This window comes from Papilio xuthus, unplaced genomic scaffold, assembly GCF_000836235.2.
Source record: "Papilio xuthus unplaced genomic scaffold, Pxut_1.1 DF829673.1, whole genome shotgun sequence".
In the NCBI taxonomy this organism is placed as follows: domain Eukaryota; kingdom Metazoa; phylum Arthropoda; class Insecta; order Lepidoptera; family Papilionidae; genus Papilio; species Papilio xuthus.
Window position 1 is genome coordinate 365,539 of NW_013528976.1, and position 26,180 is coordinate 391,718.

The 26,180-nt window shown below is 35.5% G+C and overlaps 1 protein-coding gene across 1 annotated transcript in view; it reads right to left on the minus strand.

The window, feature by feature from the left end:
- larp (La related protein) overlaps positions 1-26,180 on the minus strand; it is a 60,799-nt gene that overhangs the window by 15,887 nt on the left and 18,732 nt on the right. Inside the window, exons 4-13 of the mRNA XM_013307392.1 lie at positions 10,101-10,220; positions 9,775-9,901; positions 9,129-9,245; positions 6,761-6,927; positions 4,566-4,717; positions 3,644-3,833; positions 2,595-2,843; positions 1,856-2,052; positions 1,233-1,340; positions 353-435 (exon numbers count right to left, since the gene is read on the minus strand). Of these exons, the coding sequence (XP_013162846.1) occupies positions 353-435; positions 1,233-1,340; positions 1,856-2,052; positions 2,595-2,843; positions 3,644-3,833; positions 4,566-4,717; positions 6,761-6,927; positions 9,129-9,245; positions 9,775-9,901; positions 10,101-10,220 (1,510 nt within the window). The remainder of the gene's footprint in view (positions 1-352; positions 436-1,232; positions 1,341-1,855; positions 2,053-2,594; positions 2,844-3,643; positions 3,834-4,565; positions 4,718-6,760; positions 6,928-9,128; positions 9,246-9,774; positions 9,902-10,100; positions 10,221-26,180) is intronic.

Sequence of the window (26,180 nt, forward strand, 5' to 3'; positions counted from 1 at the left end):
TGACTTTCTTAGATATGTGCAGCATCACGATGTTTTCCTTCACCGTAACAATATACTATAAATGTACATATGTAAATCGGAAATCAAAATACACATTGGTATATAACGGGATTCGAACACAGGACCTGCAGATTACAAGTAAAGTGCTGAAACCCCTAAGCCAACGGCGATCTATGGCCTAGTCACCCCTATCTAGGCTCCGAGCCCCTCAGCGGTGAACTGATCGATCGAGAACGACTGCATGAATCTTGATTAAATTTTTCATACATATAGAACATAGTCTCGAGTAACATATTACAGTTTAAATCATTTTTTTAATACAGTATAATAATTTTAAAAAAAACACGATTACCTGATCGTCTCGCTTGCGGCACAAACTCTGGTACATCAGGATTTAAGTTATCTCGTGGTGCTGCGCGACCGGTACGAAACATCCTAAAAAAAACCATCAAATTGTAATACTGTGCGACTGACATACAGACAGTTTTTGTCTACTAAATAGGTCATTTAAGTCCATTACTAATAGATACAATTATTAATTATTATTTTCTTATTCATTTATTTCTCATACATATTAATATAGTTTATTTCATAACCCAAAAAAAACATATTATATTAAAAATAGAACACCACAGACTGCGGAGTCCCATGAGTCAAACAACCAGTGGTGAGGGCTGCAGAGACAGGAACCTTCTCACGATGCATGCGGTTTCTTGGATAACTACCTTTTGTATCGGGCCCTTAATCCAACTGTGTAGCGAGAGCTTCTTGAGATGTTGGTCGAAGATCTTCGCTATCAGTCCATTTAGCGATACGACTATCGGAATAATGGTAGTCGATTTTATACGCCACATGGCGGTAACCTCGTGTATTATTATTATGGTATCAAGATGAAGAAAATAATTCTAAAAACCCTGTCTCAAGGTGAGACGTATAAATTACATCTTTGTCAAATTGATGCAAGCACTTCAAAATTGTCACTATCACATATAACCAAGAAATTAACTTTTTTTAAAAAACGATAAAAATGACAATATATTACTTATTGCTTTCTTACTAATATTATAAATGCGAATGTCTAGATGTATGGATGGATGGATATTTATTAAAAGATATCTCCAAAACCATTCAACAGATTTCGATGAAATTTGTCATACATATAGAACATAGTCTGGAAGAACACATAGACTACTAATTAAGTTTTTTAAAGCAATATTACAATAGAAACTTACCTAGGCAATGGTGGAGGAGGTACAGCACGCAGCAGTCCTGACACAGGAGCCACTAGTGGACCCCCCATTGTTGCCAGTGGAAATATACCCACCATTTGCTTCTTACGCCTGAAAAAAAAACAAATATTGTCATATGTTAAGCGGTGGCTCAGTGGTTAACCACTTGATTTTTAATCTGCAGGACTTAAGTTCAAATCCCGTCATGTAGCAATGTGTTATTACATATGTACATTATCGTATATTGTTACGGTGAAGGAAAACATCGTGATGCTGCATATATCCGAGAAAGTCAAATGTGTCAAGTCTTGCACTGGACCAGCATTCACTATCACATACTGTCACTTAGGGTAGACGCAGAGACCCTCAGCGAGTCATTAGAGATATTAATGTAAGAACAACGCCTTTTAATACTATTTTACTAATATTATAAATACGATTTTTTGGATGGATGGATGTTTATTTGAAGGTATCTCTAGTTCAGCTGCATGGATCTTGATGAAATTTGTCATAGATGTAGAACATAGTCTGGAAGAACACATAGGCTACTAGGTTTTTTATTCCGCAGACGAAGTTGCAGGCGAATGCTAGTTATAATAAAACTAATATACAAAAAGAAAACTTACTTTTTCTCTCCGGGCTTTTCCTCGTTCTCCGACTGCAATGGAGGATCTTCCGAGTTCTGCTTCTCTTTCTCTTCCACTTCCTTCTTCTCAATATCTTCCGTCTCTTTCTTTTCCTCTATCGTTTGTTCCTTTTCGTCTTCTACTTTAGCCACATCCTGGTCATTGGGTTTCTCTTCCTTGGTTACAGTAGACACCGTCTGTGATACAAGCTTGAATATATTTCTAAATAAATGTTAACCTTATTATTAATCTTACTAATATTATGAATACGAATGTTTGAATCTCGACGTAATTTGTCATAGATGTAGAACATAGTCTGGACGAACACATAGGCTACTAGGAATAATTGCTGCTAGGAGAAATTGGAATGTATTTAACAATGGCAAAGTCCCTTCTTATTTTAGACCCTTTTTCTCCAACAATCAGCGTCAGTGGCTCAGGAGTTGAGCACTTGATTTGTAATCTACAGGTCCTAAATTGTAATCCCGTCATGTACCAATGTTACATTTACATATGTACATTTATCCTGTGTTGTTACGATGAAGGAAAATATCGTGATGCTGCACATATCTGAGATAGTCAAATGTGTGAAGTCTTGTACTGGACCAGCATTCACTATCACATAGTCTCACTTAGGGTAGACTCTAACCCTCATTGGGGACTTATGGTTAGCTGATGATGACCCATCTTTTAACAAATAATTAATGGCAATTACAACTCTGAGTATTAATTAACTTACCTGTGTATCAACTTCAGATTTAACTTCAGCGTCCACTTTCTCTATAACCTTCTCTTCTATACTTGGAGCTTCTTCTATCTTCTCTTCTTTTACTTCATCTTCTTTGTTATCTTGTTTGTCAATATTTTCCTTGTCTTTTACATCTGTATCGTTTGTATAAATCTTCTCGGTTTTATCGTTTCTTTCTGTGTCGTCAGAGTTTGTTATATCTAGTATCGGCCATTTCGTTGGTTCAAAAGCTGTTCGCACCTTGAAAAAGATGAAATATGAATAATTATTAGTGTAATGTTACTAATATTATAAATGCGAATGTTAAGATGTTTGTTATAAGTTAGGGACCTTACTACGTGACCTATTGTTCTAGTTTTTTCGACCCCTCCTTCCGCTCGGTGACCACTCGTAGATGCCAAGACCTCCCCCCTTTAGTTTTTTACGTAGTAATTCATAAAAAAAATTGGTACATACTCGTCTTTATAGCATAAGAATGCATGCATTCTTAAATGACTTATGTATTATGTATTATGAAAAAAACAAGTAACAATCACGTGACTAAAACCTAAGACCCCCCTCCCCCTCTTGTGACTGACCGTAGTATTTTAAGGACTCCCCCCCCTAAAAGGGTCACATAGTACGTTCCCTTATTTCCAGACCAGCTGCATGGATCTAGATGAAATTTGTCATATATGTAAAACATAGTCTGGAAGAACACATAGGCTACGTATTAAGTGTTTATTGTAATTCCAAGTGGACGGAGTCGCGGGCGGCAGGTACTCTATACATTATATATTTACGTCGCTGATAACGAATTTATTTTTTAAAATTTTCGTCTGTCTGTCCTATATCTGTCCACAAGGGTACATTTGTTTTAGGCAATCTCCTGTACGGATGAATACATTCTGACAGGATTTGGATGTAGCACCCTGGTCTAGATTTCTAGACCATCCACTTTAAATCACATCTTGGAGAGAAGGTTACACTAGACTATATTCACAGAAAAGGGCCCTTTCCGTCCAGCACCCTGGGTTACTCCTAGACATGTGTATACATACCTTAAATCCATTAATAAGCTGCAACTTGTCCGAGTCACGTATGGCGTCCAGCACGAGCTGCACGTCCGCAGTGAGCGCGCGCACGCGGTGGAATGACGCGATCAGTGTGACAGGTATCGTGCCGTCAGCCGCCATCTTGCGGCGCAGGAAGAAATCACGCGCCAAATTATCAGGACTGAAGTAGTACTCGCTGGGGAAATAAACAATTATTATTAGAAAGTTTTTAGTCAATCTTACTAATATTATAAATGCGAATGTATGGATGGATGGATGTTTGAAGGTATCCAGAGCGGCCAAACGGATCTCGCTGAAATTTGTCATACATATAGAATATAGTTTGGAAGAACACATAGCCTACTTATCAAGTTTTTCCGCGCGGACGGAGTCGCTGGCGACTAGTAATTTGATATGCGACAAACGTCGACCATTTTATAATTGCTATGTCGAATTTATCCATAGTGTACTGTTTTTTACTATTTTTTTTATATGATCAGGTGGCAAACGAGCGAACGGCCAGCCTAAAGAAGTGACCGTTGCCCATAGACATACGTAATTGCATATAAGTTGTCTAGCTTAAATCGACGCAGGAGAGGATGCACAGAAAGAAAATATTTTCCCTTCCCATGCATCCTTTCCTTATAAGAAAAAGGGTGGGAAGGGAATGAGGTCTAAATTAGGCCTCCGGGACGCACACTCATGAGACTGTACTTGGAATTGCTTTCACTTGAGGCGTGTCTTCTGTATGGTCGTGGTATTTCACTGAGCAAGGACAATTCTTGCGAAGATGTTAAAGCGGGCTCTACCACTGTTAAAAGTCTGTCATACTTTTACATTTGAAACCCATATTAGGTTATATTAAGTGTGCGCTATTTTGTAAGAGCGGCCATCTTGCATTTTTTATAGAACATAACAATATACTTACATTTGCTTCTTAATAAGATCCTTGAGCGTGGCATGGTCCAGTCCTAGGCCGTAGGGCGGGGCGTTGTAGTAGTACGCCTGTGCGAGTGGCGCGACGTGCAGCGCGCCGTAGTGCAGCATCAGGCCCTGCGCGACGCCGGCTTGAGCTCGCAGCTGGGAGGGGGTTAGGGAGGGGTGATAGCGGGTATATGTCTCCGGTGTGTCGCGTACAATCAGACTAAACTTCTACAAATATTAACTGATGGCTATGTGAAATCTCACACGGTTTTTTTTAATAATATTATAAATACCTATAAAGGAGCGTCGGTGGCTCAGGAGTCAAGCACTTGACTTGCAATCTGCATGTCCTGGGTTCGAATCCCGCCATGTACCAATGTGTTTTTCGATTTCCGACTTAAATATGTACATTTATCCTATGTTATTACGGTGAAGGAAATCGTGATGCTGCACATGTCTGAGAATATCAAAGATATGTGTGAAGTCAAACAAACCACAATATTAGCAGATTTTTTTATGTAAATTTACTAATATTTCTTTAATCATTCCAACTAAGCTCTATGCTTGTGCTAGGATATGGTTCACGACAATAGTCGAATGGCGGGATTCGAACCACCGACCTCTTGATCGGAAATCCGTACCCTTAACCATTAGGCTATTGACGCTTAAATGTTTTCCTTCACCATAACATTGAATAAATTACCCATTATATAACTGAGACTTCACATAGTAACCACAGATTATAAATCTTCCAAGTATATAACTTGTTTATATACTAAAACCGGAGACACATAATAAAAACATGCATGATATGATAACACCATACCATATTAGTAATTCCCATATAAATGTAATATAACTTTATAACCAAATGTAACGAAGCTTTGTTTTTTAGTATAATTTAGATAAACTTATATTTGCGTCCCTTTCCTTCACCGGTGTTCAAAAGGTTAAAATACGAGTTTAACTAACATACATATTGTATATCTTTATATATACGAGTATAATTCTTCTGTGAGTGTGTATGTCACTGAACTTCTCTCAAACGACTGGACCGATTTTGATGAATTTTTTTGTGTGTGTTCAAGGGGATCTGGGAATGGTTTAGATTCACAATTTTGTCCGTTGGACAATGTTTTTTTAATTAATTTTTAATTTATTAGTAGTTGTTGATTTTGGAATGTTTTACATTGGATCCGACAGACGGCGCTACCATCGCAGTGTCAAATTTTAAATACTATTCGAATTAAAGACGTGTAGACAGGACAACGTCTGTCGGGTCCGCTAGTATATATATTTATATATTGATAGCGAAGAGCTTCGACCAACACCTCAAGAAATTCTCGCTACACAGTTGGATTAAGTGCCCGATACAAAAAGCAGTTATCCTAGAAACCGCACGCATCGTGAGAAGGTTCCTGTCTCTGCAGCCCTCACCACTGGTTGTTTGAGTCATGGGATTCCGCAGCCGGTGTTCTATTTTTAATATAATATGTTTTATATATATATATTTTTTTAAATATGATAAATAAATATATATGTAAGGTATACAATATATAAAAAACATATAAACAATGATTCCCAACACATATATACATAATAAAATAGCTTGATAATCAAAATGTATGAACCAAATGGGGACCCGTAAAAGCATTTAGGAGATTTTGGGATATTGCCCTAACTTCGGTATAGAAATTCTTCTTAAATATACAAGAAAAATTACTATACCACGAACAAGTTTAATTTTTGTCCGTTAAATTATATAATTAAACTTGTTTCACATATATACAGGCAAACCAGGATAAACGAGAAACCTCGATAAGCGAGAAACTCGATATAGAGAGAAACCTCCAAAAGCGAGAAACTCGGGTCAGAGAGAAGCCTCTTTTAGCGAGAGACACGAGTTAGTGAGAAACTTCTACAAGCGAGAAAAATTGTCCTTCGGATTCTAGCTTATCCAAGTTCAGCTAAAATTACTTATTTAAAGCATCGTAAGAAAATATTTTTATATTATGAAACAAGTCTATTATATTAATAAAAACACAAACATAAAATGAAAAAAAATTAGCTAATAAATAAGTCTTGGGATTTTGTCTATTTAAGTTATTTTAAAGGATATTTTTTTACTTAAATATACTCAACATATGTAAAATATAACGTTATGTTTGTCGTACAAAGTACATAAGTTCCTTGTCATACCTGTGGCAGGTCGGGATGTGTGAACTCGTGGTGGTAGAGTGCGTGCGGTGGGAGTGGCAACGCGGATGCTGGGCGGGGCGTTGTCCTGCGTCCGCCGCGTCCTCTCGTCGAGCCCCTACCACGATTGCCCATACGACCTCGGTCTTCACCGTTCAGTGATACTGTATCTGGAAATTAATTGTAGTATTATAAATATATTCTAACCACGACGCGTTTCGATTCGAGCCTACCTTAAGTAAGACTAGACCTCGGACAAAACAACACCACTGTCATAAATAAGGCTAGACCTAAGACAACACGCCTCACACTTACTCTAAGACTAGGCCTCAGTCGACACATCCCCCACTTCCCAAAGTAAGACTAGGCCTCAGTCAACACGCTCCCACTTCCCTAAGTAAGACTAGACCTCAGTCAACACGCTCCCACTTCCCTAAGTAAGACTAGACTTTAGTCAACACACTCCTCGCTGTCCTAACTAAGATTAGGCCTCAGTCAACACGTCCCCAGCTTCCCTAAGTAAGACTAGGTCTCAGTCAACACGCCCCACACTTCCCTAAGTAAGACTAGAACTAAGTTAGCATGCCCTACTGAACCCTAATGCTAGACCTCTGAAAACAGCCCCCCCCCCGGCCTTAGTCCCACTTCCCACTGTCCTAAACACACACAAATACACATACATCTAATATCTGAACAGATATACGTAATCAAATTACTTTAACATATTTCATTCATCGCAAAACTAAGAAGATACTAAGCGTAGAACAAATACTAAATACTGTGCTATTTAAAAAATGCTTAAACTACAAAACGGCTATTAATAAAACTCATCTACTTAATAGTGAAAATACCTACATAACAATAAGCAAGTTACTAAATAATAAACAAAGAAGTAAAAAGTTATAAAGAAAAGTACTAAAAATTAAGTAATTTTAAACTACGAATAAAACACAATGACACTATTGTTTTTCACTGTCCTAAAACTTATTTCTGTTAACTTAATGTGTGTTTATATGTATGTTAACAAAGATGGATGTTTGTTAGAAGGTATCTTTTTTTTTTATTTAAATATTGGCAGATTTTTTTTGTGAATTTACTAATATTTCTTTAATCATTCCAATTAAGCTGTATGCTTGTGCTAGGATATGGTTAACGACAATAGTCGAATCGCGGGATTCGAACCCCCGACCTCGTGATCGGAAATCCGTACCCTTAACCAATAGGCTATTGACGCTTCAACAACTCCAGAACGGCTGAATGGATGTTGATGAAATTTGTCATACATATAGAACATAGTCTGGAAGAACACATAACCTACAAAGTTTTTTTTTAATTCCGCGTAGAATCACGGGCAACTGTTAGTAATATTATAAATGCGAATGTTCATATAGATGTTTGTTAGAAGATATCTCCACAACGGATCAACAGATCTTGCTGAAATTTGTCATACATATAGAACATAACCTGAAAGAACACAAGCCACTTATGTTTTTTTTTTAATTCCACTCGGGCACAGCCACGGACAACAGCTAGAAGTCTATGATTTTTTTTTAAATTTCAGTTTTAAATTTCAGTCTTACTTAAATGTAAAATAGTTAAGATAAATTTATTATAATTTCTCATATCTTTTGAATAGAACTATACATTTTAGACAAAGGAAAATTATTACTAAATTCAATTGTAAATTATCTACAGCTCTACAACAATATAAATCAATATTCATAGTTTTAGGTGCAATTTTTTTAATCTGTACCTGACACTTGTATAACCGGTGCCCGGGTTAGGATTCCTAGGACACCTAGAACATAGTACTAGACTAAAACAACGACCTAACTCAGCTGGGTAAGCAGAGATTAACCCAAATACATCTATGTGAGTAAGACAAAGCCAAGTATCTTTGAAATCTAAACTAACCAATCTTATAATCTTACTAATATTATAAATGTGAATGTTTAGATGTATGTATGTGAGAAGGTATCTCGAGAATGGTTGTATGGATCTCGATGAAATTTGTCATACATATAGAACAACACATAGACTACCTATGATATAAAAATGTGTACAGTTCCCTTGGGATATGTTTGTTTAACATATTTACTGATTAACTCGGCAACAGTTTAACATATCTTATTGAAATTTGGCACACATATAGAACATAGTCTTGAGTAACTCATGATATACTTGTCACCATTTTTTTTTAATTTATTGATAGCATATAGTGGTCATCAAAGTATACCCCTCTAGGGGTTTGTATGTTAATTAATTTGTAACATCCTGTATCACATAGTGAACATATTTTAACAAATGAGGTGTTATTCGATTCGTATTCTTACAAAGAGTGTCATACAGTTGGGTTTTATTTGTTACTCACCATTATCATTCCTGTGTGAATGTGGAGGTCCATGTTTGCCTGGTCTCGGAGCTTTCACATCTATATCTAACGGGACCCATTTGTGTTTCCCTGATTTACTGCTGCCTTTGCCTGCACCTGAAATATGAAGTTAATTGAGTTAATTATAAGAAAAAAAAACTAATTTAACATATTGGACCACTACCAGATATGTTGATACTTTGATTGGATACATTGAAGGAGGGGACGGACAGAAAGAGAATATTCCCCGTACCTATGTTTTCTCTCCTCTGTCAAATCCACATTCCCTTTCCATCCTTTCTGTAGGGTATGCATAAATGTAATGTTGTTTGTCTCGAGTGTACACGTAAGTACATGGCAGAGACAGGGGGCGTCAGTCGATGTCCGACCTTTGGACCGCCAGCACGTGTCGATACGTGAACGACCCAATTATAACTCAACGAATGCTACACTTTCCTTTTAAGAAAAGGGTAGCAAGAGGAATAAAAAACAATCTTCTGGCATGAACTCATCAGAGTGTAGTTGGACTGAGTTCACAGTTGAAGCGTGTCTTCTGTGAGGTTGTGGTATTGCAGCGGACGAGGCACACAGTTCAACACATGATGTAGCTGGACCTTTGTTAAACTGATGATGATGAGTATTTTACCTGTGCCAGTTTTATTCTTGTCCGTATGCTTGTCGTGATGTTTGTCATTGTGAGCCTGGTGATTGTGCTGTATCTCCACCTTATCCGACTTCGTCTGTTGCTCCTCTGGTGGCTTCCTCTCCTGATCCTGAAATTATTTATCATCATCTTATAATACTAATATTATAAATGCAAAAGTTTAAATGGATAGATGCAGAACTGCTTCATGGATATCGCTGAAATTTGTCATAAATGTAGAACATAGTCTGGAAGAACACATAGGTTACTTTTTTTTTAATTCTTCGCGGACAGTGTCGTGGGTTTTAGCTATTACTTAATATACATACCGCATTGCCGTTATGATGCGAGGAGTCAGCATCATGTGGTGGGGGCGTGGAGTGACAACGCGCCGCACCAGTAGCTGCTCCTAGTGTAGGCCAGTCCCCGATGTCCGTGAAGTCCGAAGCCTGCGGACAAAATAAAATGTTAGTGGAAAAGTTAATGCTTATTGTCTAGGTGGAAATGGACCTTATGGTGCTCTAAATCCAAGACTGGGCCAATCTCGTGTTGTGACATATAGTCAAACTCAGATGCTAGTGGTGTGCCCGCATAAGTTGTCACCAAGATACATAAAAATTAAATTCAGCGAAAAATCTCGAGAAAAATTTGCTAATTTTGCGGCTGCTGCCGTCATAAAGTTTGTAGTCTCTTACATATCCATTGGGTTCAATCAGTAGCGGCGTTAGGCTAGGGCGCCTTGCATCAGGGGGCGCCCCAGGCGCCTGTGTTGCGTATAAATGGACGCCTGAGGCGCCCCCTAACATATCCTATCTTTGAAAGATCTCCTCCGATAAGAAAAGAGAAAAAAGCGCCAGTCAAAACCGACCCTGGATTCAACAGTGGATATCTAGTCAAAAGGATATTATGGATATGGATATCATAACGCTAATTGTCTCTCTACACCTGCGCTTCATTCTCGATCTTCGCCCAGCACCGCCTCGACTTCGATTTCCTTCTAGTCGCAACGCCCGCCGTCATCTCGACACTTAACACTTTGTACACTTCGTACACTTGATACACTTTAATGTGACATTGTTACACTTTTATACACTTTGCACTGTTTAGATCATTTTTGGTTTAGTTCAGGTTAGTCAACTATAAAAGAATTTGGCATAAATTTCTCAATCAATCATACATACTTGAATATTATGTTAAATTATTTAACAAAAATATGTACGTAATAAAGATTGAAATATAGATTTTCCTATTTTTATCTTTAAGATACTTAGCAGCTGGATATTATCATGATTAATTGTTGTTAGCGCAACATCAAAATTGCCAAACATTTGCTAATTGATTTGGCACATCGGAAACACGACTACTCTTCTACGTTACGTGCCAACTCAAATTTAAAGTACAGTCAGCTACATAAATAAGGTAGCTTACAGAACTTGTTTACGCGTTCGGTATAAAAGTGTATGCTTCCAACGTCGTTGACAAATACGCGCATTCGTATTTATAAAACATGTTTCTAGAGTTTTGTTAACATATTTATGGAGCTGACTGTACAATACCTGGTTTTAGGCCACATCCTGTCAAACAGGTCACATCTTTGACATTCTAAAGACAAGATCCTGTCCAGGTCATGTCAATGTTCGACATACATCGCCTGACGACAATATATCCATAATATATCCATTATTTACTAGAATGCCGTTGGCATTTAGAACACGGAAGCGATTGCGATCCGGTCCACAAGGTTTTTAAATAAACTTTTATTAACTAGATATTGAAGATATTAAAAGCAAAACTAAATAAAAGTAAGCTGCATCTTTTTTAAACTTATGATAAATTCGACAACATTATAGTCGCAAAGAAATCGATAAAAATGGGAAAGTTCAGATGTTTGTTAGAAGGTATCGCCAGCGACTCAACGAATCGCGTTGAAATTTGGCATAGATGTAGAACATAGTCAATAAGAACATACAGGCAACTAATAAACATGTTGTTATTTCTGTTTTGACAAAAATAATAACAAGATTTATGCTATCAGAAATCCACGATTAATGTCACATGGTATTTCGGTATTAAAAACCTCCCGTATTGCCATTACTTTTAAATATACATATATCCACGATAATCAGCCGTAAATTACTGTCCAATCTTCATACATCGAATAGGAAATGAAGTAAGTGACTTCTAATCTTTGTTTTATTTATCCATAACCCCAGCTTATTACGTCTTTATTACTTGTAATTAAACATTACTAAGAAATCATAGGGTTTTAGTAAAACCCCTAGTGCATAAATGCAATGGGGAAAATCCATATACGTATCTTAGGTAGTTATCAGATTGTATAAAAATGTATCCCATAATAATTATTATTTGTCGTTATTAATTAAAAATATCTAGTGACAGACCAGATTCAAAAGTAAGGTTATTTTACGGTCAAATACTGCGCAATTGGTAAAAATCTTCGGCACCGGACAAACTCCTAGATCTTATATAACATTAAATGCAATATTGGAAAAGAAATAAATAAACTCTAATCTATATTTAATAAAAAAAAAAGTTTATGACGTCGTAAACCTGTGACGCCGGTATTGAAAACAATTAAAACAAAACACAGATATACGCCCTTGAAAACACAAACGCACATAAAACACAGACACAAACAAACAGTTCTATTTTCTTTTTTCCACAACTTATATCGTTTTTTTTACATTTAATACGTATTTAGTTTTGTAGCCATGTTAAACACCGCACAGAACATAACCTCAAAATTGAACGCATGCGCTCTCCGATACCAACGCGCTCTACCACGTTTCGACTTTTGATACGGTGACCATCATTTTTACTTACAAATAACAGACCCGAAATGCGTTGTTCTGTGTTAACTAAAAATGTTGATTTCAAATTTTCAAGTTAACTTCGTAATTTTTTTCATTCACAAGAACCTTCTCCTGTCAATAATAAAACACCCATAATTTTATGAGGTAGAAATTAAGCAATTATTTAGTCAATTTCACAAGTAGTAAAGACATATTTGTTTTACTATAAATCTAACGTGACTTAACAAATATTTACAAAAACAAAATAATACTGTTCATTGATTTTATCAAATTATCCTAAAATACAATCTAAAAATTGTAGACACTATACCGCGCAACTATCTCTCTCGCACTCAACCGGTGGTCCCAACCAAGGTCGAGTTTCTCGAGCGATTCGCGAACGTCACGCGGCCTTCGAGTATTATAATTCACATTAAATTTATGTAATTATATTGATATACGCTTGATATTTCCATTGCTTACGCACGTATCATTTACTTTCATATCAGGTAGGAGAAAGTCAAGGTTTTTTACTAGCAGACAAAAAATCTGATCGTTATTTCTGTAGCACATTTTAATTCTATTTTTGAAATAATAATTGACAGGTCTACCTGTCAATTATTATTTGACGTCTACGTCATATAGCAAAAAGATATTAACTGTAAGAATAAGGAATTATCCAAAGATAAATAGCCATTTCGTCATCAGACATCAGCTGATGTTATAATATTTTATCATACATTAGCAGTCGCCTGCAAATCCGTCTGCGCGGAATTAATGAAGCGAGAGAGGTTTCTTAGGACCGCGCCAAATGACCGTAGCCTCTGCCTATTCCTCTGGGTTACGGGCGTCATTTAACTTATTTAAAATCAGTGGCCATTTTAGAACAAGGAGGTAACTTACAACTCAATTAAAAAATACAGTGGCTCGCAGATGAACCGTTATGTCTAGTCAATAAGGCAACTTTTTTTCAACAACATACTTCTAATTCTAATAAACTGAACTGCAATGCTGAAATTGAAACAACAGGTCCTATAAGTTTATTGATCGGATTGCGTAGTGAAGTAGCTCTAAATGGAAATACGTGATTTCTGCCTATCCTTCTGTTACGATCGTGAGTTTTGATCATTTTGATGTTGCGTAATAATGTAAACGTAGTATTTTTAATATACATACGAACTTACAAACTAAAATAATCAGACGCTTTCGTACTATATCTTCTATGTGTTTATAGATTGCCGGCATAATAGTGGACAGTTTCAAGGACACAGACTCTAACATATAACCATTATCTGTAAATTACAGAATAAAAACTCTACATTAACAAGTCTTGATTGATAGATGTTTGTTAGAAGGTATCTCCAGAACGGCTGTATGGTTCTCGCTGAAATTTAGTATAGATGTAGAACATAGCCTGGAAGAACACATAGACTATTAATAATGTTCTTTTTTTTAATTCCGCGAGGAAGGAGTCGCGGGCAACAGCTAATGTATTAGAGCATGACGTAAGGTGTCTGTACAATCATTTATCTTTACTCTATATTTGATAAAACATTATTTATCGTTACGGCAATACTTTAAAAATATCGTAAAGTTTTCGCTAAGTTACATGATTACCACCTACACAGAAAATACAGAATAAGAGAAGTGTTTCCAGACATATGTTTTAATATTGTCATCCCTTTCATATTCTTTAACCAAACAGAGACAACAATATGTCTATACCAGTAAGGTTGTTTACTTTAATTAACGCCACCTCTACGTTACTTAGCGTATTTGCAATTTCCTACGCTTCGATACTCTGTTATCGATTTTATCGTACATTGAAGTGGAATTATTTCATACAACATTCGCTTCGATGGGTGATATTTGTTGCATTTATCAGAAGCCGTCGCCTCGTAAAGTGGACGCTGTTTGGTTCTTTATGCTCGGATGAAATAAAATTAACTCGTAAATTAATTTTTATTCGCCATTACGAAAACGACAATCAAGTTCGCATTTATCGAATTCTTTTGTTTTGAACAACGAATAATAATTTAAAATTGTTTTAAACTACACCTATGTAAGTTTCTTATGAGCCAAACTCAACCTTGACAAAATCCCGTAACCTTTATAGCCAGCTCAGTTATTTAATGTCACTTGTACCAATATTACAACAACATAACTAACGTCCGCAATCCAGACAGGTACAGGTAGGCAGAGACACTGGACCTTTTGTCATGGTCCTGACACACCTTTCTCGATTGGTCTATATTCATACATCTTGAAAGTGTGCGCAGTGTCCTTCGGGCCGTGCCAGATGGATTTATACCGTCCAGATTGAAGAAATACTCAAGAACCAGTTAGTTTTTATTAAATTTATTTGAACGTTAAGTATTCGCAAAAAGATTTTGCACACATCCTAAAGAATAAAGTACTACGATCGTCTGAAATGTGGTATCCATTGGTGGATTCATAACTTGTGTATTCAGCTATTACAATATGGTGAATAAACGGTCGTGAGTCGGCTGCTATACAATCGTTTGTTCTCGACTTGTTTACCAGAGAATTACAATGACGCAGAGATATAAAAGATACATCGGTATTTTCTTAACACTTGTGTTTGTCATTGTAACAAATAAATAAGTAATTGCTACAAGATATGTGGGAGTTACAATCTATATGTGGCAAAGGAAAAAACCAGTGGAACTGATGCAGGATAAAATAAAAATTCTAAGCCCATCTTACTAATATAATAAATGCGAATCTCTGTTTGCATGGATCTTGATAAAATTAGACACAAACGTAGAACACATAGGCCAATAATTAAGGTCTTTTCTTAATTCTGCGAGAAAGTAGTCACAGGCGTCAGCTTGGTAGTCATATATTGTCCAGTGCGAATTTATATTACATTTTTTTCGTTGTTAATTCGGTCACATTGACAAGATGCATTCTCTCTGTATTCTTTATCTCAATTCATGATACAGTACACGTATTGACATTTGTAATGCACTTGTAGACATGACATTGAGATATATCAGTTGATATGAGTTACATTTGGATGTTTTTTTTTCATATCCATACTTATACATGTCGATTACGAAAGCACAAATCGATGTACCACGATACTGTAAACTTGGTGGGATAGTATATGACTAGATCACTAGCCCTGATTAAATATCTTCAATAAATTAAAAACAAAACTGAAAAACTACTCATTCAATTTGAAAAAAATATAAAATTTCAAGCGATGTTCATTCGAGTTGACTTATATAAACATTTCGGACAAGGGTAGCAAATGGTAGGGGATAAGCATAGCAAGTTTTTTGGGGGACCACATTCGAGACCCAAAACCATTTTAAACGCAGTAACAACGAAATAAAATCAATACTTTATGCAAGCCAAAACAAAATGCAATGAATAAAGAAATTAATTCGCTTACCATAGCATCGAATATTATACAAATGTCATAAGAGCTATAATTAAACAAATATGTATTTTAGTATCACAAGTATTCAACTTTAACGACATATCACCGAAATTAGTCAATAAACGTCCTCTACTCTACTATTGTATTGTCAAGGGCAAAAAGTGTACAGCAAAGAAATAATATTTGTCTAAAAATTGCATAATAATATAAAAATATCTTATAATCATTGAACGTAATATAAACAAAGAAGGTAAAACGTACACAAGGTCACCAAACATAGTATCAGAGGGCTAATCACGAATAATATAAACATTTTCGTAACATTTTCGACAAATATTAAAATAGCGCCCCTACCAGTTTTAATATAAACCAACAAATGTCATTCAAATTTTGTCAATGACGACTTACGTAGGCGCGTGTCGGAATAGCTCGAAATACTCTCTGATGTAGGCAAAGAAAAGTACAGTAAAGGTTAAGAGACAGTTCGTAACTTCAAAGACGCAAAATTATTTACAACATCTCTAAAAGACCTTAGATGTACAAGAAGTAAAAATTTAGTAAATTATATTTAACTATAAATCAATTTAGTGTACGACAATAAGAGTAAAATACCTTATTACAAACGATGTAACGACGAAACGAGAAAACATTTACCTTAATTGAAGAAATAAGCGCCATCTATACGTGCATAATGAAATCTATAACAATATCTTGATATTTAAATAAGAACGGTTCATTCTATTCATAGCTAAATTATCGTTCAACATGATAATACCTGACATAATAACATACTGGCGTATTTGCGCGGTAAATGTGACCTTGAGCGCGCGAAATGTCGGACGCATTGCTCGCCGACGTTTTAACTTTTTAAATTGTTTATGTCTATGGACACGGAACGAAATGCCACAAATTAAAAACTTATTTTTCTATAACTCGTTACGGTAAACTTTGGTATACAGAACGTCATATTGTTTTTTTTTTGTGACATTTATGAGTTTATATGAAGAATTATTATTTAAAGTTGAATAAAGTGATTCACCAGAAGTATTTATTAATTAAAATTCTATTATAATGCAAAATACATTTAAAATCTTTATTTAATAATCAAAAGATAACATTTTATTAAATAATATCATACAAGTCACGATAGAGCGATAGCTATTGTTACTAGGCCAGAGATACAGTGTTTTTTTTTATTTTTTTTTATGGGCAAAGACACTAAAAATTTAAGAACACATCTACATTACAAAAATGCAAGTCCACAATATTTTTATTTTACACGACTGACTCAAGACGACTGTGACGGTCTACTGCTTAAAAGACTGATCCAATTTTGACGAGTCATTCGATTTATCTTCCACTATCCACGAAGTATTAAAAAGACAATGAACTGTCAGTTTTTTAGGTTATTTTTTTATTGAATAATTTAACACATTGTCAAATTAAAAACTTTCGTATCGTGTTTTCCCGCGCTGTCAAATATAACGGCGTGTTTATAATTTGACGGAAGGCCACCTCGTACTAATCGTAGTATTTTAATTCTAACACATATAAAATCGAATCTCGCCCTATTCCCTAAGTAGCCCTACGTAGTTTAATCTATACTAATATTATAAAGCGGAAGAGTTTGTTTAAACGCTCTAATCTCAAGAACTACTGGTCTGATTTGTAAAATTATTTTTTTGTTGGATAGTCCATTTATAGAGGAAGCCTTTAGACTATAACATTAAGCTGCGACCTATAGTTTATTTCCACGCGGACGGAGACGCGGGCGACAGCTACTACTAATATAAATGCGATGTTTGTTAAAAGATATCTTCAGAACGGCTGCATGGATCTCGATGAAACTTGCCACACATGTAAATAGTCTAGAAGAACACATAGACTACTAAGTTTTTTTTTCAATTCCGCGCTAACGGCGTACTACTCTTCCATAAATCTCTATGACTATGTCACTGGTCGATATAATCTGTCATACGGTCATTCCCCTGTAAAGCGCGCGTTGCATAAATCTGATCACCTTAATACTCATGCATGCGTGAAGGGATCGCTCGAGGGTTAAGCGTCTTTTCCACTAGCACGACTTGCTAACTATAAGCTATATAAGTTGCACTGGTTGTGCCAAAACTGAGGCCCTTTTAGTTACACAGTACAGGTCACCAACATTTTTATCTGGGATCGCCAAAGCTCACAACCCATTTGTCAAATCGTCGTGAGTAACCAATAGTTTTTTTTTAAATACCGCGCGGACGTAGTCGCGTTGAACAGCTATAATAAATACAAGATTTTATGATTAAAAATGACCTTTTTGACATTTCAGTGATGCGGATCTTTCGCAAATGAGCATCCTCATTTACCTTTCAAAATCAATATTAACATATCCTATTTAAAAGCTATTTAAAATCGTATTTAGCTATATTAAATTAAAAAAAAACCAGACGCTACGTCTACGAATACCAAACTAGGCGACCTCGGCACACTCATACGAACAAACATGTCAAAATGCAAGTTACACTTGAATATATTCAAAACTCGATATCACAAAACGATCGAAATTGTGTTATAAGATTACGTAATTAAGGTTGAGTTTCCTTACAAAAAAAACCATAGACAAGTTACACTATGTTATTTGACCATAGACTAAACAATACCAAAGACTTCTATCAGGTTTTACAGTTGAAATATGAATTACACGTTTAAAATAAAGCTAAACATTGTCAGAATCCTGTCTCATGCAAACTTTATATTTATAAGGTAGCCAGCGACTTCATCAGCGTAAAATTAAAAAAAAGTAGCCTATAAAATGGCCGTATACATTAGCTACCTTCCAGTTAAAGTCCCGTCAAAATCTGTCCACACGTTCCCGAGATTAAACGGAACATACAAAAACTTGCATAGACATATAAAAATTTAGAAATATAGTTTTTTTTTCGATACATACATGTAGTGTATGCATAAACGTAGTGTTGTTTGTCTCGAGCGTACACGCCATAAGTACATGCCGGAGAGAGGGGACGTCAGTCGATATCAGACCTTTGAGCCGGCAACTCGTGTCGGTACGTGAACGAGCCAAATATAGCGCAACGAATGCTACAATACATATATTACAGTTATATTTACAGTATAGATTTGAAGTCCAAATAAAATTAGGTTAGTATTCATCAGCTCACTATACGTCCCCACTGAGGGTCTCGGAGACTACCGTAAGTCAACCACGCTGGCCAAGTGCGGGTTGACATCACACATGTTTCACTTTCTCAGATATGTGCAGCATCACGATTTCCTTCACCATAAGAACGTCGGATAAATGTACATATGTAAATCGTAAATCGAAAGACACATTGGTACATGGCGGGATTCGAACCTAGGACCTGCAGATTGCAAGTCAAGTGCTTGACTCCTGAGCAACCGACGCTCTAGGTACTTACCTAATATATTTTAATTCCACATAAACATATCAAGCAAGTTTGATTTCATAATCACATCAAAGTATGTAAATCTATATATATATAAAAGAAAGTGGTGTTAGTTACACTATTTATAACTCAAGAGCGGCTTTACTGATATGACTGAAAATTGTTGAGGAGGTAGCTTAGAGCCAGGAGACGGACATAGGATACTATTTATTGGTTATTTTTTTTTTTTTTTTTTCGAATGTATACCTTGAAGAACAACTTTTTATTTGACTTACTAATATTATAAATGCGAATGTTTAGATGGATGTGATGTGGATGGATGGATGGTTGGTTTGGGTACACCTATTAAGTTTTTTTATATATCCACGCGGACGGAGTCGCGGGCGACAGCTAGTCTTTATAATAAACGCAACTTTGGTTAATTTAATTTCTATCGATACGTTAATAATACTAACCCGAGTTTCTCGCTTATGGACTTTTGTCAGAACCTTTTAGAGGTTTGGCTGTACAAAAAGAGGTATAAGGGGTCTAGATCAATGCTTCAAATTAAAAAAAAGAGACTTTGTAATAATCTCAGCAACTGCTAACAAGCATTTTGTTGATATAAAAAAAAAGTTAAGTAAAAAATAAATATAAAAATATTAAAAAGTTTAATGTGCGCTAAGCCTTATACAACAAAGTCAGCAACGACTTTATTATCAAAAGGAATTAATTACAACATTTTAAATACCAACCACTTAAGGCTATCTCTGTCTAACATACCAGTAAACATCTTGCATCTCTGTCTAACAAACCAGTAAACATCTTGCATTTCTGTCTAACATACCAGTAAACATCTTACATCTCTGTCTAACATACTGAACACAATTTATCCGTTAAATAGAAGCATTTAGAATTCGTTTAAGGCAGGTGTGTTAACGTATGGGGAGACATGAAGTAGGGTTGCCAACATTATAAAAAAAATACGTACAATTTTTTTTTCAATACAAACTTATTTCTTTGACCTCGTAAAGATGTTATTACATACTTTTAATTTAAATTTGAAATTTTACACACAAAAATAATATAAACGGGAGAAAAGTTAATTATTCAATTAAAAGATTTTTTAAAATTAAAACAAGAAAAAACCTTACAGATTTTCTTACTAACTTATCAAGATCGGTCCATTAGTGAAGGAAAAAAGATATCGCAACAAAATTGACATACAGGACCGGCTAGGGCGCGGTTGGGCGACCTCCCGGACACGAAACAGAAAGGTGAGCAACAAGTCTGCGAATTCAGTCTAACGCAACCCTCCCCCCCATATTTCAGCGACATCCATACAATTCTGGAGCTACCTATAGACGCCTGTTAGAAGATATCTCCAGATCTCGCTGAAATTTGTCATAGATTTAGAACATAGTCTGGAAGAATACATTGGCTACTAATTATGCTACTAATTATTTCGCGCAGAAGGAATCACGGGTTACGGTTTTGTATCAAAACCAGTAACGCCTTAGACCTCATTTCCACTAAGCGAGTCGCGCAAGTATATTCTAACCGGTATATTTAAATGCATAGTGTATTCACGTAGCGACTGGTGCGCCGTACTCAAATAGATCTGGCTACATACCAATAACACTATTTGCATACCAAAAGAAACGTATTTTTTTCTAATCCAATTTGTAAGTTCCATTTGAATATAAAATCATACTATATATCAGTAATGAAATTGGCATGTCTGTATGTGATAACGAAAACAAAAATACAAATTATGCAACTTTGTATTTGCTGCTTATAACGAAAATCCAATAATTAAATTTATGTCTGTTCGCATGTCCGCGTTTGTTCCGAGTAATCTCCAAAAGACCGATTTTGAGAGAACTATTAATGAATCTAAGCTATTGTATGTGGGAGTAAAATAGGCTATTTTTAGGGTTCCGTACCTCATAGCAAAAAACGGAACCCTTATAGGATCACTTTAGGTGTTTTATTCTACACCAGTCTTTCCGAAAGTTGGCGATAACGCCCCCTTGTGTGCGCTGCAGGTCTCAAAGGGGGTAAGAGACCCAGAAAGAAAATGGGGGTGTTGTGTAGAGGCCTTGGGGGTGATTTGTAATTTTATTTAGCTAGGAGGCCTCTTAGACAACGACTCCATGAGCTCTCGACTCTCAACAACTTGTGAACATCGACTAATATGAATTAAAAGATTGCTTAAACTCAAAGTTGGCAGTAGACAAAACAAGTTTGGGAACCACTGTTCTACAAGTCTGGAGTAACAACTAGCCTTACTAATATCTTACTAATATTAGATGGATGTTTGTGTGTAGGTATAGAACATAGTCTGGAAGAACACAAGCTACTAATTGTGTTTGTAATTCCACGCAGACGAAGTCCCGAAAAACAACTAGTAATAAATAAATTCACAAGCTACTAAACCAATCCGGTATAGAGGGAAAACAAACCAAACATATTGACGTAACAAATCAAATGAATTAAAGTGATTCCCCGAAGAGTCTCCGATTGAAGTAGCAATCGGCCTTATTATTTGCTAGAGGCTCGGAATTAAAAAAAAAGTAGCCTATGCGTCCTTCCAGACTATGTTCTACATCTATGTCAAATTTAATTAAAATCCATGCAGCCGTTATGTAGATAACTTCAAACAAACATCCATCTAAACATTCGCATTTATAATATTAGTAATAAGTAAAATGGAACTGGCATACGACAATCACGTGACATATCTAAAGTTATACTCAGTTCAATACATTTTTGAAGTTCAATACAAAATCGTTTCGTTCCTTACTTTGTCTAGCTCATAACATAATATCAGAAAAGTCAATATCAACAGATTACCAATGCCCTAAATAAACGCCCCAATTCCTACCAATGTTGCCATGCGACATATTCTTCCAACGAAATCTATTTCTGGGTAAACCAATAATTATTATTCACCTATATTAACATATATTTGACTAGCAATCGCCCACGACTCCATCAGCGCAGAATTATTATAATTGCCTATACTTTCATCATAACAAGCACCTGGATGAACGAGCTTTGCTCGGTATTTTCCTTTTTAATAATGTTTTTTGGAAATTATATTTAAATACGAATTACTAATAAAATGATGAAATATGAATAATATTTTTCGATCTTACCGATATAGAAAAAGTTAAGTTTATGTTTAAGTTGATTATCGATAAAACACGAATAAAATGACATTTTCTAAAAATGATTCCTAGCTAGATCGATTTATCGCCCCCGAAACCCCCTATATACTAAATTTTATGAAAATCTTTGGAGCCGATTCCGAGATTCCAATTATATATATATACTAGCGGACCCGACAGACGTTGTCCTGTCTACACGTCTTTAATTCGAATATTATTTAAAATTTGACACTGCGATGGTAGCGCCGTCTGTCGGATCCAATGTAAAACATTCCAAAATCAACAACTACTAATAAATTAAAAATCAATTAAAAAAAACATTGTCCAGCGGACAAAATTGTGAAACTAAACCATTCCCAGATCCCCTTGAACACACACAAAAAATTTCATCAAAATCGGTCCAGTCGTTTGAGAGAAGTTCACTGACATACACACTCACCGAAGAATTATATATATAAAGATATACAAGAATTGCTCATTTAAAGACATAAGATTACTCGGAACAAAGCCTTACCAACAAACATAGAGGACATACAAAGAAAAATTGATTTCTCGATAAAATTTATTTTTCTCAACATACAGACAACTTAATTAATATTTATATAGAAGTATTTTAATATGGATTGCATATTTTTATACTTATCTAACATAAGAGAGAACATTTTTCTGGGACATTACGAAAACTACTGCGCAATCCATCCGACTAAGAGAATTGCGTATTTAAAAAAAATATAACTCGTTTACGAAAAAGGTTACATATCTTGATGTAACTCTTTTCATCTTTATATATACAACTTCTTCTGTGAGTGTGCATGTCACTGAACTTCTCTCAAACGACTGGACCGATTTTGATGAAATTTTTCGTGTGTGTTCAAGGGGATCTGAGAATGGTTTAGATTCACAATTTTGTCAGCTGGACAATGTTTTTTTAATTAATTTTTAATTTATTAGTAGTTGTTGATTTTGGAATGTTTTACATTGGATCCGACAGACGGCGCTACCATCGCAGTGTCAAATTGTCAGACAACGTCTGTCGGGTCCGCTAGTAGATATATAATATTCTACATATAAAAATAATATTTTAAACTTTTAATATAATACGTTATTACTATTTGCATTCTATACCATATCTACACATTAGTTGCCTGAGATTACGTCTGTGTGGAATTGAAAAAAAAACTTCATCTAAATCTAGGAATAAATTAAGTCTATATCACTAAGGGATAGTGTAACTTTCCAACAGTGAAAGAACTTTTCAAATCTGTCCAGTTGTTACCGAGACTATTCAACACAAACAAACAAAATCTTATTAGTATTATATGAACGATATAAATCGATTCATGAATTCTTTTTTTTTTAATAATTATAGGTCATCAATCACCACTTACATTCTTTAGTCTGTAGCTAGAAATAAACTATTAACTATGGCATCTTAAGACCAAAATCACCCTTCAAAACATATCAATATTTCATCAAAGATAATTAGAAAGACGACGATATGGTTTAGAGACGGAGTCGCGAACGTTGGCCAGTTTCATAATCTTGCTCTTTATAAAACCAACGTAACCAAACTACGCCATAAAACTAAGTAATAAAACTCTGTTGCATTTCAACAAAAAAAAAACACGATATAAGAAAATCAAACCATGAACACTTTTGCATTCCAATTATTTCGTAGCACAAATCACTAAATCACAATGTCCATTTGAAATCACTAAATGCACTATAACTGGTATTGCTAAAGGTCACTTGCTGGATTTAATATTTTATATTCAAAAATATAAAACGCACGGACACGTCCGTCCACAACGCCGGTCGGCGCGGTACTAGACTAGTGTTGGGATAGCAAAACAAATCTAGTCGATAGTTTTCAAATATCTTGGCGGCTCAAGGTCATCGGCGCGCTACGATCTGCCCTCCCCCCGCAACACACCTAAAATTATGTTCTGCGCGTCTCGCGTGAAGTTCAGAGCCGCCAAGATATTTGAAAAAAACTAATTACTAGCTGAATGATTTATTTTTATAACATTTTTATAAAAGGTATTACTGTTGCATAAATGAAATAAACAACATAAATTAATAACTTCAAAATTTTCATATTTTTCTGAATATTTGCTTATGTTGTTACAAATAGACGATTCCTTAAAAGTTTGTCGAGTAAAGTACGAAGTCGTTAAATATTAAAAACAAATCTAATCCCTCATAGAAACTATCGATATCGATAAAAGAACTATGTGACATCACTATCCCCCTCCGCGCCGGCGCACAAATGCAAATAAATACTAGTTATACGACTCGCTATCGTGCTGGAGGTAAATTAATTGTTGTAATATTATTTGATACGGTTCTCGCACTCAGAAACATTAAGTAATCACTCAGGGAGCACCTTATCGTATACATTAACAAGTAAAATAATAATATAACTCCGACTAAGGTTTCATTATTGCGAATGTTTAGATGGATGTTTGATAGAAGGTATCTCTAGAACAGCTGCATGGATGTCGATGAAATACGGCATATATGTAGTACATAGTCTGGAAGATCACATAGGTTACTTTTTAACAATATTTTTAATTCCGTGCGAACGGAGTCACGGGCTACAGCTAATAATAAGTTTAGATGGATGGATGGATGAAGGTATCTCCAGGACAGATGCACGGATCTTGCTGAATTTGGCATAGATGTAGAACACAGTCTGGAAGTACACATAGGTTACTACTTTTTTAAATCGCTCGGTCGGAGTTGCGGGCGACAGCTGTTTTGTATATAAGACTACGAAATAACGCCTTCAAGATGAGCATTGTTAACTCTACAATAACGGTACTGCATGGTGAATTTAAAACAAATAAAACTGCATTCGATTTCATTTTACAATCACAACAAAGGCGACATTAATCGATTCGGAGCGAATAATCGAATTCGAATTTCGATGTGGACGAAATAAAAAAAAAACATTAATTAAAAAAGTATAATAATTATTAAGTTAAAATTCCACTGCAGTCTAATATCTTACTAATATTATAAATGCGAATGTTTAGATGGATGTTTGTTAGAATGTATCTCCAGATAAGCTGCATAGATTGTGATGAAATTTGTCATAGATGTAGAACATAGTCTGGAAGAACACATAGACTACAGAAGATTTTTTTTAATTCCGCGCACATAGAGTTGCTGGCGTCTATTGGATAATTATCGCTGTCTCTATTTTATCAAATAGAAAGAAAGAGATAAAAATATATTACAAATATCACTACAGTGCAGTTCGATTTACAATATGCCAGGGGTTACGAACATTTACTTATCAACTATTATATTTCTGAAGAAAAATTTATAAGGTCATAGACATGCCATCAAATAATTTTGAATCTGTGAATATTCGAAACACCTCAAATTATACGTAATACAGTGAACGAATTATGGGCGTCGGTGGCTCAGGGGTGAAGCACTTGAATTGCAATCTGCAGGTCCTGGGTTCGAATCCCGTCATGTACCAATGTGCATTTCGATTTACATATGTACATTTATCCGACGTTACGTTGAAGGAAAACATCGTGATGCTGCATATATCTGACAAAGTCAAAATGTGTGTGAAGTCAACCAACCGGCACTTGGTCAGCGT